The sequence below is a fragment of the Augochlora pura genome, chromosome 10, assembly GCF_028453695.1.
Source record: "Augochlora pura isolate Apur16 chromosome 10, APUR_v2.2.1, whole genome shotgun sequence".
Taxonomy (NCBI): domain Eukaryota; kingdom Metazoa; phylum Arthropoda; class Insecta; order Hymenoptera; family Halictidae; genus Augochlora; species Augochlora pura.
The window spans coordinates 34,942,759-34,959,954 of NC_135781.1; the positions used below are offsets into that span (position 1 = coordinate 34,942,759).

The window sequence follows — 17,196 nt, forward strand, 5'->3', positions numbered from 1 at the left end:
GCGTAGGGCGGAAGGCGATGTCATCGATAGCCATCTGCCGCAGGCATGGTTAGTCACTGGTTTTTGTTACGCGGCGCCATCGGCTGGTTGGTCGAATTTGTTCCGCGTGCCGAAAATACATGTGTTTCAAAGTTTGCCTGCGCGGCGGCCGCTCTCGCTGCGCAAGGTGGCCACGAGCGAAGGGAGAGGAGCCAGCGAATCGCGTTATCGTAGTATGGCGATTACGAGCACGGTCGCGGCTACAACCAGAAGCCTAGACCGAGAATACCCGTGGGCCGTGGGCCGTGGGCCGTGGGCCGTGGACAATAGCGCTCCGCGGCAAGCCTCCTAATTTTGGATTCGAAACGTTGAACGAATTCCGACGGACGACTTTACACGCTGACGCATCTATTTCGGACGCGCTCGTGCTTTGGCCGATCTCACGTGGGGCGTACGCCGCGTACCTCCGCAAACGAAGAGATACGCAAGTGAGCGCGCGCGCCAAGTACGCGAATTTCGGCTGCTTCGAAGGATTCGCGCGTTTCAGGAAATTTCATTCGCGAACAGCAAAGGGCAAACGCGAGTGTGGATCGATCACGGTCTTTAAACGCGTTCGTTTCGGCTCGCGGTTGTTCCACCCAAGTGCCGCGAATCTAAGCGCGGAGGTACGGACACATGCATTAATAACGTTCGTTACGGTCGAACGGGGGGATAAAATAAAGGGGGGCGGGGCAGGTGGGAATTAATGAGAATACTTTAATTGCATTAAAAAAAAGTACAGTAACAATGTATCAACATTCCTTGGACAAAATGTCACGACCTACATTTATATATTACATCCATTACACCTTAAGCTAGAGGAACATAAAAGTGTGTTATAAATAATACAAGGTATGGCGAGGTGACGGATGCGAAAGAAAAAAATAGAAACGCAAAGATGAAGAGCGCGCAGCAACGGCGAAGGATGCACGGACCGCGGACAAAGATGTTTCGGGTTCGTTGAAGTTTAATCGAGTAAAGCTCAACGAACCCTCTGCTTCCATACTTTTTGGCTCGATATCGATCTATTCGCTGCCAAACCGGATTCCACTTTATCGGACGGATTTCGAACGATCCGTTTGTCCAATTGAAAATATTCCATCGATCTTGTCGATCGCGATCGAGACAAATTCAAATTCGATTCGTATATTAGGAAGCGTATCTTTATCGAATCTCAATTTCGATACATTGACGGAAAATATCGAGATCGAGGGTCCGCGGTCCGACGACGACGGTGACAGATGAGGGTCGCGATGATGATGATGATGGTGGTGATGGTGATGGTGATGATGATGGTGATGGCGATGGCGATGGCGATGGCCATGGCCATGGCGATGACGATGACGACGATGATAATGACAATAATGATAATAATAACAATAACAATAATAATAATAATAATAATAATAATAACAACAAAAACATAAATGATATTGCGTGATGAGAAGCCTCTTAACCCGTTGACTATGTGCGAATGAATGACGTTCCTGAACCATCTAGATTACCCATAACATAATCGTGCAAAATGAAAGGTAGCGACGAAACATAAATTACTACGTCTAAGCAACGAAAGAACAAAAATATTACATGCATAAAACGATCCTCCCGTCGGACAGTAGTGCGATAATACGTATCTCATTCCTTTGTACGCGTAGCGAGCAACGTTCGACGCGGCAAGAGATGGAACGATTACGTTTTCTTCGCGTCGAAACGTCTAGACAGATATCGGACTAGACTGAGAAATGACTAGCATCGGTTAGACCACGGAGCTGGTCACAAGTAAAGCCTCGACGTACACGCGATACCAGAGAATCTGCTTATTACGAAACAGACTTTGGACTCGAACTGTTTCGAAATTCTTCCGATCGTGTGTCGTTAACGATTTCGAGTCGACTCGAGTCAAACATCTGAGCCAAGTATCCGATTTATGAGATCGAAATTGGACGGTGAAAGCTGTTCGAATCGAGTGGGTTGTTCGAAATGTTTCTCTTTTTCGCGTTCGCCGTGGCTCGCTCATTGAAAAATAAATTGTACTTCGGGCCGACCGTCCGCGTCGCGTCGCGTCGCGTAGGTTTCGTTTGTTCCGTATTTTCATTCGTTTCTCCCTCTGCTATCTATGTTATCCCTCAACCGTCGCAATACCTCATGCGACCGTTGCGCGAACACCAGCGAAGTTTGCGAAAGCCCCCGAGCATTGGAAAACGTTGGGTACCTGCTGCCGTTGCTGCAGACGCGTCATCACCTCCAACAGCGCATTCTTCAGGATCTTTGCCAGCGTGCTGATTTCTGGCAGCGTCTCAAGCTCCGATACGCGTTGCGCGTGACTGCTCAGCTCGTCCTGCAAAGCCTGCCCACACAGACACCTACAATGTCTCTCTCTCTCTCTCTCTCTCTCTCTCTCTCTCCCCCTCCCCCTCCTCTCTTCATCGATTATAAATAAATCGCGAAACAGGTATTCTAAAACCGAGGATAAAGGTGACATCGCGCCGGCGCCGGCAAAAGCTAACTATGCGGCGCGGAAGCTGATCGATCTTGAAACGCTACGACGGTTGATACAGTTTGCGACAAGGAATTGGCTCGGCAGACGTGAAATTGGCATGCCTCGCGATTCCTCTTCAGGGCTTTCGACATTGAAACCGATTTCAAGAAGCGCCGATTCAAATAGCACGTCACTCGAAACAGCCTGTATCCGGATCGCGAGCCAACGACACGGTACATCTTGCTCCGTGGAAGAAAAATAGAAGCTTCGAGAAATCGCGAGCTTGCAGGGCTCATCGTAAATATTAATTACTGCAACCTTATTCCATCGAGAGATCCTATTTTCTCGTCGAATTTATACTTATACTCTTTTTAAAGAACGACGCGCGCCCAATTCTGCTTTCAAATGCTCGAGTTGTCTGTCTCGACCGATTTTCAACGAGAACGAGATCGAACTCGCAGAGAGATGGCGGAGAAAGAGAGAACATGGGACTATGGTTACCGAGAATTCACGAGTAGACCGTGTTACCAAAATGATCGAACCAAAGGGAAAGAATTTCGCGCTGGATCGTTGAACGATTCACCGTTAGTAGGCCGCGGGATATACATGTATGTAGATAGGCAAGCACGTATGTCTATGGAACGCACCTTGTTTGCGGCAATCGGCGGCTGCTCCCCCATGTCGGCGACAATATCCTTCAACCAAGCGTCGGTCTCGTCCAAAAATCGCTTGTAAGCGTGAATATCGTTGCCGCGTTGCTCGCGATGGCCACGCGAGGCCTCGAGGGTGGCCCGGCCCTCTTCCGTTTGCGACAGCAGGGTCGCGATCCGCGTTTGGACTTGCGTCAGATTCGCCAGCAGCCTCTGAGATTCGTTGTCCGCTGGTATCTCGCGCACAAGTTCTTCCAGGTTGTTTGCTTCGGTCTCGTAGGTCCGCAGCTGTCGCGACAGAGCCTGAAATTCGTGTCTCGTTCCTTTACTTGGCCGATAAACGATTCCGAACGATGCTTCGGGCGATCTCGACGACCAACGACCAACGACCAACGACCAACGACCAACGACCGATCGACTTTCAAACTTCCAGAGATATTCGGCTGCTGGTCCGAAACGTCTGGACAGCTTGGGCAGCCGTCGTCGCTCATCGATCTCTCGAGACCGTCTAGATCGTTAGACGTATTTTACCGTGATCGCTGCCAACATGGAGTCGATGCTATCTCGTGGTAAGCGGGTTCCCTTCAAGTTCGACAGACTCAGCTGTAACACCATTAGTCGCTCCTGAATGATGTCCTGTAACACAGCCGCGAGTCAACGAATACGGCCCCGTATTGATTCCGCGAGGCGGAGGGTCGGCAGCGTGCACACGAACTTGGACTCGCATCGTCAACTATTCCATGGATTATTACAGGAAATCCTTCGCGCGAACGTATCTGCGGCGTGCGAGGTGTGGCGGGGGCGTCAGGAATTCGATAAAAAAAGGAGAAAAAATGGCGCGTGCGGCAGCTACGGAGAGCTATTCGAGAGGTCGCGCGCGATCCAAGCTCGAGAGCAGGTTCTACGCTGCTGGGGTCACGAGAGACGCGCAACGGCGGCAGGATCGTCGAACGATTCGACGAACACGTCGTCTCGAGACTCGTACAATGTACAATGTACGCGCGCGTTCGTTCGAAAGTTTTCCGAACCGCAACGCAAGCCGAAAATCAAGTAACGTTCAAGCGTTCCTAGTCTACGAACTCATGCGGAGCAGCCAACTACCGTTGCTATCGCGCGGGGATAGTCTTCGCGGACGAGACGATCGATCGACGGACAATAATAACGATAGAAAGTCGGCGGTGTACACCGAATCGCTCCAGGAAGCGATACGGTATCGCGACTTGCACAATCGCTGTAGATGTGTCCATAGAATCGATCGCTGGATCCGGAAGTAACTCCCGAGCGATATAAAAATAGTAAGAAGCGGGTAGCATTGTTAGGGCGCAGGCGGTTATGTGAACGCAAACGGTAAATAGTAGGTGAGAAGGCGGTGAGAATCAGCGTTCTAGAGAAATAGATACCAAGTAGAGAGAGAGAGAGAGAGAGAGAGAGAGAGAGAGATAGAGAGAGGTTCGGTGAAGCGACGGGATCAGTGGCACGCACACGGTAAAAGTAAAAACCTTGGAGAGAGTGGCGTCGCAAACGGAAAAGGAAACAACGAAACAAAGAGCCGGAACAATAACAGGAACAAGAACAAGAACAAGAACAAGAGCAACAAGAACAAGAATAAGAACAAACGTCAATAAAAACCGGCGGTACAAAAACGGCATACACGCGCACACTCGAGCGTACTGCACACATACACGCAAACGCAACTCTGCTCGAAAGATCGAGCTCGATCGAGCGCCGCCGGTTGTGTCGTGGTCGCACCTTGATCCCTCGTGTCCTCTTTTCGGTCCGAGCATCCTCGGATAGCACCGCGGTCGGGGTCTTCCGCTGCGCAGCATCGTTCTCTCTACCTAAATGGTCCTTGGGACGGGTATCGGGACTGGGGATGGAGGATCGATCTACTGGATCGGCAACGACGGCCTCGTCGCCGTCGTTTAACCCTAACGGATCGATGGAACGCGACAGAGACGACGACGACGACGACGACGACGACGACGACGACAACAACAACGACAATGTTCCCTGGGCCAAAGACTCCGATCCGTCGGCCAGATCGGAGAACCCCCGCCGGATGGGTTCGCTCTCCGGGAGCTCGACCGAGATCGGATCGTCGATCCCTTCTCGATCGAGCTCCGAACGCTCGACGGGTCTCTCGTTCTCGCTCGACAAGTAAGTGCTGTAGTCGCTCCAACTGCCTATACCTCCGGGAAGATCGGCGATCAGACGTTCCGTATGCGGCCCCCCTGCGAAGAACGGAGTCGCGGGGCCACCGTTGCCCCCGCGACCCCCGCGACCGTTCGTACCACCGTCGCGGTCCTCGTCAAAATCGTCCGGACCGTGGAAATCCCTGCCCGCGAGGTTCGCGGTACTTTCGTCGGTATAGTTCGCGAGATTCTCGAACAGGTAGCGTTCGGCTTCGTGATAGGGGTGCTTGTCCGGCCAGAAGCCGCTGTCTTGCGACAGGAATTCTGTTTTGTTCGACTCTGAGAACGTTTTCAAAATCAGGGTCGGCGGAGGTTTCTTTTTCTCGGGACTCAGCACCAGGATCTCGTCGGCTATATAAAACCGTACCTTCGGTTGGTTCGAGTCTTTCGTCGGTTGCGCTGGATCGATGGCCAAGTCTCGCATCTCGATCTCCGTCGAAACGCGCTTCTCGGACTCTTCCGGCCCGATCGTCGGATCTAGCGATTTCGGGATATCTCCGAGTTCCGTCGGCCGGTCCTTCCTTTCGTTCGTCGCTTTCTTCACCTCGGCGTTCGCGATCATTTCTTCCACCGTTCTCTCGGCCGATCTCGGCTCCGTTGGCTTTTCTCGCGGTCTCATCGGCGTCGATTCTTCCGGGACCGCCGTTTCTCCCTTAGACTCTTTCGGTTCCTCAGGCCGAGGAGGTCGATCGATCGTCGGTTCGTCGTTGTTAACCTTCTCTTCGATTTTCGCTTCTTCCGACGGCTTTTCCACCGTAACCTCTGTTCGAGAAGTCTCCCCCTCGAGTTGTTCGTCCGAATCCTGCAGGTGCTCGATTCTCGTTGATTTCTTCAGCGTTGTCTCCACTTTCGTACCATCGTCTTTCACCTTAACGTCGTCTATCTTTAGTTCCTCCGCGGTCTTTCGAGCTGGTTCCTCGCGCGTTTTCGATTCTGCCGCTCGTTCCATCGTCGATTCGTCGAGCCTCTCTTCTGCTCGAGCATCTTCCGTCGTGACGAGAGTATCGTCGACTTTAGGCGCTTCCTCTTTCGGCACAATTACCCGCTCGGCTCCGCCCGCAGTCTTTGGTTCCCGGTCCTCGCGTTTCGCTTTCTTCGCTTCCTTGTTCTTTTTTTGAAATTTCTCGTTGAGAACTCGTGGAAGAGATTCCTCTCGCGTCAACACCGACGCCTCTTCGGTTTTTCGTAATTCTTCCTCGGACGCTTTCGGAGATTGAGACTGCTCTTGGATCGCCTTCGATGCCTCCGATCTTACGTCGGTCGTCGTCGTCGCTGCTTCGAATTTCTCTGCGGTCGCTTTAGGCGTTTGCAATTTTTGTTGGACAAGCTTCGCTGCTTCCGCAAGTTGTTGTTCGCTCGTCGTTGCCGTTTTCAACGTCTCGATTTTTTTCGATGACGAAATCTCGACCGCTTCGACCGTTTTCGGTATCACCGCTCGTTCCTCTTTCGTTTCCGGCGCATCCTCTTCTTGTTCCTCGCTTCGCTCAATTCGATCTTGTTCGATAGCTGGACGTTCGTCGGCAGCGGCATCTCGCGGAGATTCGGCCGGCCGTTCTTCCAATTCCGGAGACTTTGCGAGCATCGCGTAGTCACGAATCACCGTTTCATCGGCTGGAACAACTTCCCGAACAATTTCCACCGGCTTGTCTTTTTCCTCGCTAACTCCTCTCGAAGCGGATCTCTCTTTCTTCTTTTGTTTCCTTTTCTCTCGTTTCGACAGCTTTACTCTGCCTTCCAGCCGAAGCTGCACCTCCCTCGCGGCGACCTCGACGTCGGCGACCGATTCTTCTGCAGCCGTTTCGGGTAGCACGGACGCTTCCTCGCGCGCAGACTCCGGTTCGATCGGTTTCGATTCACCGATTGCTTCTTCTCCTCCTCCTCCTCCCGTTCCATCCGTTTCCTCGCGTTTCCTCTTTTCCTGCACCTCCTGAACCTCCTTGGGTTCAGATGCCGGTTCGTTTTTGATCACAGGCTCGCTCCTCTGTTCGGTCGTCTTCTCCGCGTTCTTGTTTCTCGATTTTCCTTTGCGTCGTTCGGAAAGTTTCGCCGTCTCGGATCCTATCTCCGAAACAATTACGAATCGATCCTTTCCCACGGGTTTCCCTGCTGCTTCTTGCCCATCATCTACCTTTCTTTCCTCGACCTCGACAACGCGGTTCTCCGCGCTCATCGCAACGGTCTCCTCCTTTGATTCGATCTTCTCGTTTCTCTCCAAAGATGCTTCCTCCTCCTTGTTCGCGACGCTCTCCGCCTTCTTCTTTGGTTGCTCCTTGTCGTCGGACTTTCCTTTCCTCGACTTTTTACTCCTCTTCGAACTGGTCGTCGATCGTTCAACCATCATCTTTTCACCAGCTTCTTCCGTCCCGTTGTCCGTCTCAACGGTTTCAACTTTGACGGATACTCGAAGCTTCTCTTCGTGCCGCGCCCTCTCCTTCTCTTTCTCTTTCTCTTTCTCTTTCTCTTTCTCGTTGATCCTTTCTCGGGACGCTTCGCTCTCCTTTGCCTTCGACTTTCCTTTGCCCTTTGTTTCTTTCCCCTTCCTTTCTACGACTCGTTCCGCCTTCTTCCCTTCCAGATCGCTCGCGTCCACGAGGTCTTCTTTTTCCTCGACATCGTCTTTCCTCGACTCTGCTTTGCCACTTCCTCGATCCTCTTTCCTCGGCCCAACGTCGTCCGCGCCCGATTTGCTTCTCTTCTTCGGCTTCTCCTTAGTCGCGGCCTCCTTGTCCGCTCCCAACGAAGAGCCGTCTCCCGACCTCGTCCGCTCCGCGCTCGTCTCTTCGATCCCGTCGACGGGTTTATCGGAGGACCGCTGCTCGCCGCCTCTCCTCGCGCTTCTGGAACGCGATCTGGATCGCCTGGATCTCAGCTCCCTCCTGTTCACGACCTCCATGAATCCTTGCTCGTCGATCCGCCGCACCACTTCCTCGATGGGAACCGGCTCGGGAGCCTCCTCCACGAAAATCCGCACCGCCGGAGCCACTCGTTCCGAAGACCGTCCGTCGTCCGTTCTCCTCCGGGGAGACGCGGCGATTTCGACGACCGGCGGCGCGTTTTCGACGCGTTTACCCACTATCGCTGCCCACGACGAGCCGCGACGAGTCTCCAGCGCGACTTCGCTTTCTCTCGAGCTCTCCGTCTCTTCGACGGCCTCCTTCTCGATCTCCTCTACCCAGGACAACGCCTCCTCCTTCGCCGCGGCAACATCCGCGGCCTTCCTCGCGGTCGCTTCGGGTTTCTCTTCCCGCCTTTCTCGCGCATTTCGATTAATCTCTTCGAATCCAGTCCCTCCGATCTCGAACGACTTTTCCGGGCGTTGCTCGGATTTCAGGGAAACCGGACTCGGCGTTGCAACGTCTTCCTGCGCGGTCCGAGGAGGAGTCGTTCCTCGGTTGGAAGCTGCGACGCGAGCGTACGATATTTTCCCCTCTCCGGAAGCCACTTCCTCCTGCAGCTTTGTTTCCGCGGGAATCGCTCGTTCTTTTTCGTCCACCTTAACCGGTGAACGCGCTCTCGTATCCCCGCTCCTCTCCCGTCCCGAATCCTTCTTCTTCTTCTGCTGTTTCCTCTTTTGTTGCTCGTCCGGCGGCGCCGTCTTATCCAGCGGTTCCGCCAACTTTTCCACCAACTCTGATGGTTCGGTCGATGGCTCTTCTCGACTCTCAGCAGCAGCGGTCTCGCTCCTTGAGCTTTCCGCGAGGATCGTCGTTGTTTCCGTCGATGTAGCCTTCGCGCTCGCTACGGAAGACCACGATTTCGAGGAGACCGTGGTTTCTTCTTCCACGCGGGCCACCATCGACTTCTCCCCGCCCGTTTCCGATTTCGACCGTTGCTCCTTCGAGCAACCAGCGGCTCCTACGATTTCTTTCGCCGACTCTCCGTCGTCGGGCTTCTGCTTCGGTTCCGAAGAATCAACCTGGAGTTTTCCTTGCTTCTTCGTCTCCTTTTTCGCCGTAACGGACCTTCTCGGTTCGGCCTCGGGCGTGTTTTTTCGCGCCGTTTCGTTTCGTTCGGCAGATTTCTCGATCTGGATTTCTGTGGATTCGGATGACTTTTGTTCGATCGTTGCTCCACCGCTTGCTAGTTTCTCGGTTGATTCTGCCGCGTCGATGCAGGCCAGATTTCCTTCTGCTTTCGGCTTTTCCGATTCGACGATCGATGTCGCGTCCGAGGCATCGCCTTCCGTCGCCGATGCGATCGTTCGACTCTCGCGTTTATCATCCGCGTCGGTCGTGGTTTCGTCCTCCTTCATCGAAGCTTCGCGTTGCTTCTTCTCATCCAATTTCGACTTTGGTTTCTCCTCCGATTTCTCTTTCGCAGCCGCCTTCTTCCTCTCCCCGTGTCCCTTTGGTTTCTCTCGCTTCTGCGAAACTTCGGGAGGCTGTTGTTGCGCGACTTCTAATCTCGCTTCCGGTTTCGCCTCGATTTTCGTTTCGGAATCGGGTTTCGTTTCCACTACCCCTTTCTCTTTCTCTTTCTCTTTTTCTTTCTCTTTCTCTGTCTCTTTTTCTTCTTCTTCCTCTTTCTCGCCTGCGGTTTTCCTCTCCACGGTTTCAACCGATTTCGTTGTTTCTTCGAGCAGCAGTTCCTTCTCACCCTTGCGTTCGACTGGTTTTTCCCGAGGCGCAGACTGCATCTCGGATCGTTTACCCTTCTTTCTCTTTGCATTCACAAACTGTTCGGAATCTGGTTTCTTTTCAACGCCGAGTTGCTGATTTTCTTGTTTCTCTTCGGTTTCGGGCAGCTCTCGATCTCGCTTCTCATCGACGCGCCGTTTCGCTTCTTTCTCTTCGTTCTCGTCGTTGTGGTCGAGCTGCTTCTGTTCCCGTTTTATTCGTTCCGGTTCCTCTGCTTCACGCTGCTTCGATGCTCGTTCGTCTTCGAACTCGGTTGCCGCCAATTCCTCTTTCTCTTTTTTCTTCTCCGCTTCGACCTGTCTCTTTTTCAGTTTATTCTCTCTTTTCTTTGCAGTTCCTGGCCTCTTCTTTTCTCGTATCTCTTCAGTATCCGGTTCTATCCCTTCCCGTTTCGTCTCCGATCGAGATTGCGTCTCTTCTTCTCTCTGCTCGGTTTCCGGTTGCTTCGTTTCTCGACTTTTCTCTACTTCTACATTTTTCTCTCCTCTCTTCTCGGCAACCTCTTCCCGTTTCTCTTCCGTCGTTTCTTTAACATCGGGTCGTTTCTCCTCTTTCTCTTTCGCATACTCGGCTTGCTTCTTCTTCCGTTTCTCCCGAATTTCAGGTTGCTTCTTTTCCTGCTTTTCCTCCGCCGCCGTCGTCGTCGTCGTCGTCAGACTTCCCGACGTCGACGACAACTCGGCTTCCACGATCTCTTTCTCTTCTCCTTCCTTCGGAGGATTCGGTTTATCGACTCCCGTCTTTTCTCGGCAGGGTTCGGCCTCGCGATCGCTCTGTTTCGATTCAACTTCCTGTCGATTCTCCCGCTGCTTCTCCTCAACTACTTCGGGCTCCTTTTCTTCGAGCCTTTTTTCGTCTTCGGTTTCCTCCTTTGCAGCTTTCTTCGGAACTTCGCCTCGCTTCTTCTCTATTTTCTTCTCTTCTTTTCGAGCCACCGACTCGGATGCTTCCGGAACGATCGTTTCTTGCTTTCCTCGCGCGTCAGGTTCCTTCTTCCTCTCCTTCCCTCCCTTTGATCTTTCGACGACATTCTCCTGCTTCGATTCGTCTTTCTCCTCGGAGCCTATGCTCGCGTCGCTTACGTTCTCCAGAGATTGGATGCTCTTGGTTTCGATCTCTGTCGTCTTTTGTTCCACCGCGTCCTTTGCTCGGTCCACTAGAGAGTGTTCCGATTCGTGCTTCAAAACCTTCTCCATTTTTTCTTTGGAATCGGGTTTCTCAGGCTCGACCCCAAGACTGGGAGAACGTTCGACGTCTTTGGTTCTCTCGGCCGTCCTGGCGCTCTCGACGTCTTCCGCTTTCACACATTCCGTTTGTAGCTTCTTTCTTTCGGTTTTTTTCGCATTCATCGCTTTACTTTCTTCCGAAGCCGCGACTCTATCTCGAGACATCGTATACTCGACCCAGTTGGATTCATATTCGCGGTACACGGTTAAGGGATACTTGAGAGATTCTTCGACCAACGCCATCTTTCTGAGATCTGCTCCCGATGGCGTCGCTCTTTCTTCTACTTCGGACTTCTCCGGCTCGAGCTTCTTCATGGTCGCTTCCTGGACCATCCTCTCGATGGTCCCCTGTATCTCTGACGATGGCGCGACCGCGGGCTTGTTTTCCCGTATCAACTCCACTACCTTAAAGTGCTGATAAAAACCGCTCTCCGCTTCGGCGTAAGAACGATAGTCGCGCCAGTACGGTTTAACCATGTCCTCGTAATAAACCAGCCGAGCCGATCTATCCTCGTCCTCGGACTCGGAGCTATTCGATTCGCTTTCAGCCACGTTCTCCCCGCCCTCGACGCGACTTTTCTCCTCCGGTTTGACCGACCGCGCGACAGCGAGCGGCTTCTTGCTAACAATTTCTCGCGACTCGGATACCCCCTCGACTTTCATCGGCTCGTTCGCCTCTTGGGTCGATTCCGCGACAACCAAACTTTTACCGACAACGTTCCCCGCTGTCACCGCCCTAAGCTCAACCTCTGCAACCCCGAAATCAGCGTCGGACGCCGTCGTCGTCTCGACGACGGCGAGCCTCTTCTCGTATCGAAGCAATTCCTTTTTCGGTACAGCAGAAATTCGATCGGATCTAACAGCGGAACTCTCGTCGAACTTTTTCGAAACCTCCTCGCCCGGGATCGACTCGCTCTCGTTCGATGTAGCCGTAGGAACAATTGTAACGTTCGCGCCTTGCGGCAAACCTGTCCCCTCGTCTCTCTCTTTTTTATCGAATTTAGGCGACGCGGGTGTTCCGGACCGACCCCTTCTCCTATCCTGAACGCTACCAAACAGAACCGGCTGACCGTTCTCGCCGAGACTGTGAACGTAAGTCGCGTAGTCCGTACCCGGTCTCTCGTCCAACGACGTTCTCGCGGCGTCGTCGTCGGCGACGACTCGATCGTCCGATACCCTAGCATATCTGGTGGTTAATCGCGCCTCTACCGTTTCGGGACGCAAGGTGATTAGTTCGGTGGGTTTGGAGCCTACGGTCTTGGGTAAGGGGATGCTCTCTAAGATTTCTACGGATTTCACGGATTTCACGTTCGGTGGTTTCAGATCGGCGAATCCGGGGATGCCGATGGTCGTGGTCACCGTGGTCACCGTCTTCTCGACGATCACCGCTTTCCCAGTCGCCGATGTCTCCTTGGACATCGTCGTCTGGTCGCTTTCGTCCTCCTTTACGGCTTCCCGACATTTCTCGCGGTCGCCGGTGGCGGCTGCTCCCATCTCCTCTTTCGCTTCTATCTTCGACTCCGGAGCCTTCTCTCCCTCGGCCTTCTCGTTCGGGTTCGTCAAACGTTTCTTCGCAACCGGCTTTTCGTCTTTCTTCGTCGAATCCGAGAAGCTTGGAATCCCGGCTCGATCGGGTTTCACTTTCTTCTTTGCAAATTCTTTCTTCGAATCCACAGTTTTACCGGTAGACGTCGCACTTTTATTCTCGCAGGCTACGACAAGCGCCTTCTCTTCCTTCTTCGATCCGATCGGAGATTTCTGCTCGATCTCCGCTTCGAGAGTTTCGTCCGTCTGGTCTGGTCTTTCGAATCCCGGTTTCGGTTGTTCGGTCTCCGCTTTAGGAACGGACCCGACATGCTCGGCCGGTCTCCGAGTCTCTTCGTCGACTTTGGGCGACGTCTCCGCTGGTTTCTCGCAGTCTTTCGTTCGCTCCTCGGTCGCTGACGCGGTGGCTCCATCATCGCCGTCACCGTCGTCTCGTTTCGTTTCGACCTTTTCGTCGCCGAGCTTCGATGCGCCGCGTCGACTCGTCGTTTCTAGCTTTTCCTTCGACTCGACGACGCAACTGGACTCTATCTTTTCGGCGACCGGCATTTCCTTCGGTTTCCTCCGCTTTGTCGCTTCGGTTCCAAGAGTTTCCCGCTTCTCGAGTTTCTCCGACTCGTCCGTTTCGTCCGTTTCGTCCGTCTCGTCCGCTGGCCTCCGAGGAGCAGCCGAGCGAACGATTGTTTCTTCGTGAGCTTTGGTAACGGATGAAACAACCGTTCCCGTTTGTTCGTTTTCGGGCATGACGCGTCGATGTATCTTTCCCGGCTTAGCGTCCGATTCGCTCGTTGCATCGTCGGTGTTAATTTCTTTCGACGGCTGTTCCGTAACCGCGGCTGATCGCCCATCCGAGTTTGCCGAAATAACGTTGGAAGCAACGGAGGTAGCGTCCTTTGCAGCCTTTTCCTTCGGTTCAGGTCCGGAAACTGTCGGGTCTAGTTTCTTCTCGGCAGGTTTCTCGTCGGTTTCTTCCGCTCGCGATCGCTTCGCCACCGCCGTTTCTTTCTTGGCCTTCTGTCCCTTGCCTTTCGCTCGTTTCTCGGATTCGGGTTTCCTCTCGTCCCGCAGCGACCCCGGTGTTTTCGAGCCTTTCTCTTCGATCGACGTTTCTCCCGGAGCTTCGTCTCGCGACTCCTTCTCTTCGCTCGACGATTTCTCCGTCGCGATAGTTTCGTTGATCGTGGACTCGATCGCCCGATCCAATTCTCCGATCGCAGCTTCTTGCTCCTTCTCGATATCCGTCTTCGACTCCCTCGCCGCTCTCGCTCCGTTCCCCTCGGACGCGTCGTTTCGCGGCTGCGCTTCTTCCTTCTCTTCGATCTTATCGTCCCTTTCTTCAGCGGGTGTTCCTTCAACTTTCACGATCCCGTCTGTCAGTTTCTCTCCAAGATCCTTTCGAATCGACTTCTTCGACGTCCGACCCTTTGATTTCTGCCGCGCGTTCGCGTCTTTCTCCGTCTTTGTTTTCGATTCGTTTCGCTCTTTGGACTTCACCGAGCCATCAGCAGCCTTCCCATTGTGGACATCCCGAATTTCGTTGTCGGCACGCGGCTCGCTTTTTCCCTCCACCGAACCTTCGATCGCTTTCTCGGCCGATTCCACATTCCCAGCTTGAACGGACACCGGAATTTTCGATTCTACCGGTCCAGCGACATTCTTCTCTTCCTTCGTTTCTTCGACAGCGTTGGCCAATTTCACCGTTTCCTCCTCGCTTTCCACGATTTTTCCCGGCTTTGCAGGATCCACGGGCCCCCTGTTTGCCTCAGCAGCTTCCTTCCTTCTCTTTTGCTTTCTCTTCGAGCCAGACTCCTTTCGCGTCTTTTCCCCTTTCGTTTCCTCGTTTCGCCCACACGACGCCACTTTCGGCTCCGCGGTCGCTTCTTGCTCCGTTTCCGCGACACCTTTCTTCGACCGATCCATTTCCACCTCGATCGTTTCGACCTTCCTCACAGTTTCGGTGGTCTCGGCCTCCTCCTTGGACTTTCGCGTCACAATCGCAGCCACATTCGCCGACGAATCCTTCGGCTGTGGCTCCACTTTTGTCTCCACCTTTGATTCCACCTTCGATTTACTTTGTTTCTTCCTGTCGCCAGACTTTACGTTTCTCTTCTCGTTATCTTCTTTCGCTTTCTCCGGCATCGTGGAGTCTTTCGGCTTGGCCCGGTCCTTGGACCTGTCCCTCTGCCCCCTCCTCTGCTGCTTGCCCATCTCCTCGATTTCCCTCAGAGCCTTCTCTATCTCGTCGTCGACCTTTTCCGGTTTCTTCTTCTTCGGCTTTCGCTTCTTCTCCTGCTGGCCTTCTTCGGCCTGCTCCACCGTCTCCACCCGATCCTTTCTATCGTTGCGATCCTCCACCACCCCCTCCTTCTTTTCTCTCGAAGAAACCTCGTTGCTCCTCGCAGGACTCTCCGCCTTTCGTTCGGCCTCTCTAGAAATCTGCTTCTTCTTCTTCTCGTTCATCTTCGCCCCCTCCTGCCGAGGTTTCTCCTTCTCGACCTTCTCGACCTTCTCGACCTTCCGAGCCTTTTTCTCAACAGGCGGCGTCTCCTGCCCCCTCTTCGTTTCTTGCTGGTTCCTTCTCGGTTCCTTCTTCCTCGTCGTGTCCCATGCGGTCTCCTCTCTCCTCTCCATCGTCGCCGTCGCCGTCGTCGTCGCCGTCATCACCACAGTCGTTGCTGTCGTCGTAGTCGTTGTCGTCAGCGTCGGGGATTCTCTGGCCGGTCTATGCTCAACCTCTCCAGGTGGCGTCGACTCGTGTATCGACGAACCGGTTGAATCGACGGGCGATCGCGACCTCTCCTCGGGCCGTCTCGCCGCGAAACATATCACAGCGGAGGGCGAAGAAGTGGCGGCTCGGGGTCCCTGTGAGAGGCCTTGGGAGAGGATCTGAGCGTAAGAGAAGGTCTTGTTTTCGTTTCGCGGCATCGATTTGGCCGCCTCCAATGCCAGAGCTTGCCGAGCTTCTTCTTCCGATGGTCTCGCAGGCTCCGGCTGTTCCGTGCTTTGCGTCGAATCCGAAGACGGAAACGGAGGGCCGGCCTCGACCGCCGGAGGAACCTCCGCGGTAGGCGCTCGTTCGGGGCCGCGTTTCTCCCCGGCAGCCGCATACGTTTCCCTCGCTGGGTTCTTTGACCGCGGTTGCTTCTGGTTTTGCTTCTGATTCTGGTTCTGGTTCTGGTTCTGGTTCTGGTTCTGGTTCTGGTTCTGGTTCTGGGGCTTCTGCGGCAGATCGGACCGATAGATTTCGGTTTCAATCTTGGTCTCGGCCTCGACCTCGGCTTCGGCGTCTGGCAGGTAAATCGGCCGAGCAACGTACTGCTCCGTCGGGAACGGCATCCGGTCGTCGTAACACGGGAGAGCGACTTGCGGGGGTGGCGGCGGCGGCGGCGGCCCCGTGGGTACGTAGACGTAGGAGCTTACCGGATAGGCGATCTGCGAGCCGATGAAGCCGACAAGTTCGGGCATTGGCGAGTGAACGTAGCCGTAGACCTCGGGAACCTGCGGCCCCGCGTCGTAGCTGTTTTCCAGCAGACTATATTCGTCGAGGGGCTCGTCCGCCCAACCGACCCGAGCGTCCGGCATCTCTTCAGGCTGGATCGGGGCAACCGGAACCTCGAGTTCCGAATCGTGTCCCATCTCCTCGGGAGCCTGCGACTCCGTCCGGTTCTCCTCTAGCACGGATACGATATCGGCCACGGACGCGCCCGCTTTTCGTCTAGGCATCTCCGACTCGTCTGGCCTCGTCGCCTCGGTCTCCTTCGGCATCGAATGCACCGGGCTTCTGGTTTCGGCGGACGGGCTCCTGGAAGCGCTGGCTCTTCCTCGAAGAATGTCGGCGTACGTGGTGGAGCCGGGCGCCCAGATCGGGCTGGCGGACCTTTCTCGTCTCTCCTCTCTCGGAGTCAAAGCGTTGCTCGCGGCCGGGTGGTCCGCGCCGGCCTCGAAGACCGTCGGCCTCTCGGCTTGCGGTCGCCGTCTGGACTCGGCGGCGTCCGTCCTGGCCGCGCGCTGGCGGCTCGGCGTTGAAGGCGCGAGGTCCTTCCGCTCGGACGCGAGCTGACGCGGTTTCTCCCGCTGCGTTTCCGAGCCGGCGTTTCGCGACGGCGAACCGTCGCGGTTCGGTCTCTCCGCGATCGGTTTGCGGACGGTGGGCCTCAGCAGCTGGATCGCCAGCGGCGAGGACGACCGGGCCTCTTCTCGCGGGTTTCGGAACGGGCTCGAGCCCCGCGAGCCGGGGCTCGTGCGACCCGCTGCGATGTCCGCGTACGACACCTGTCCGATCAGCCGCGGCTCGGTGTTTTGGACATAGTTTGGGTCCACGGCGTAAATCTGATTGGTCAGGGTCTTCGCGCGCTGCCTCCAATCGTCCATCCTTTGCTGCAGGCTCTGCTTTATCCGCCACGGAGGAACGGCCAAGGCACAACAATGGAATACACACATATGTACGTC

General features: G+C 54.5%; 1 protein-coding gene across 3 annotated transcripts in view; it reads right to left on the bottom strand.

Moving 5' to 3' along the window:
* Window positions 1–17,196, bottom strand: part of Msp300 (Muscle-specific protein 300 kDa) — a 103,727-nt gene that overhangs the window by 26,898 nt on the left and 59,633 nt on the right. For 2 of the 3 annotated variants that reach the window (XM_078192031.1, XM_078192032.1), the window contains 4 exons: window positions 4,897–17,136; window positions 3,679–3,783; window positions 3,145–3,450; window positions 2,231–2,365 (listed from right to left, as the gene is read on the bottom strand). In XM_078192031.1, coding sequence (XP_078048157.1) covers window positions 2,231–2,365; window positions 3,145–3,450; window positions 3,679–3,783; window positions 4,897–17,136 — 12,786 coding nt within the window. The remainder of the gene's footprint in view (window positions 1–2,230; window positions 2,366–3,144; window positions 3,451–3,678; window positions 3,784–4,896; window positions 17,137–17,196) is intronic. The other variant, XM_078192033.1, reaches the window with a different exon arrangement.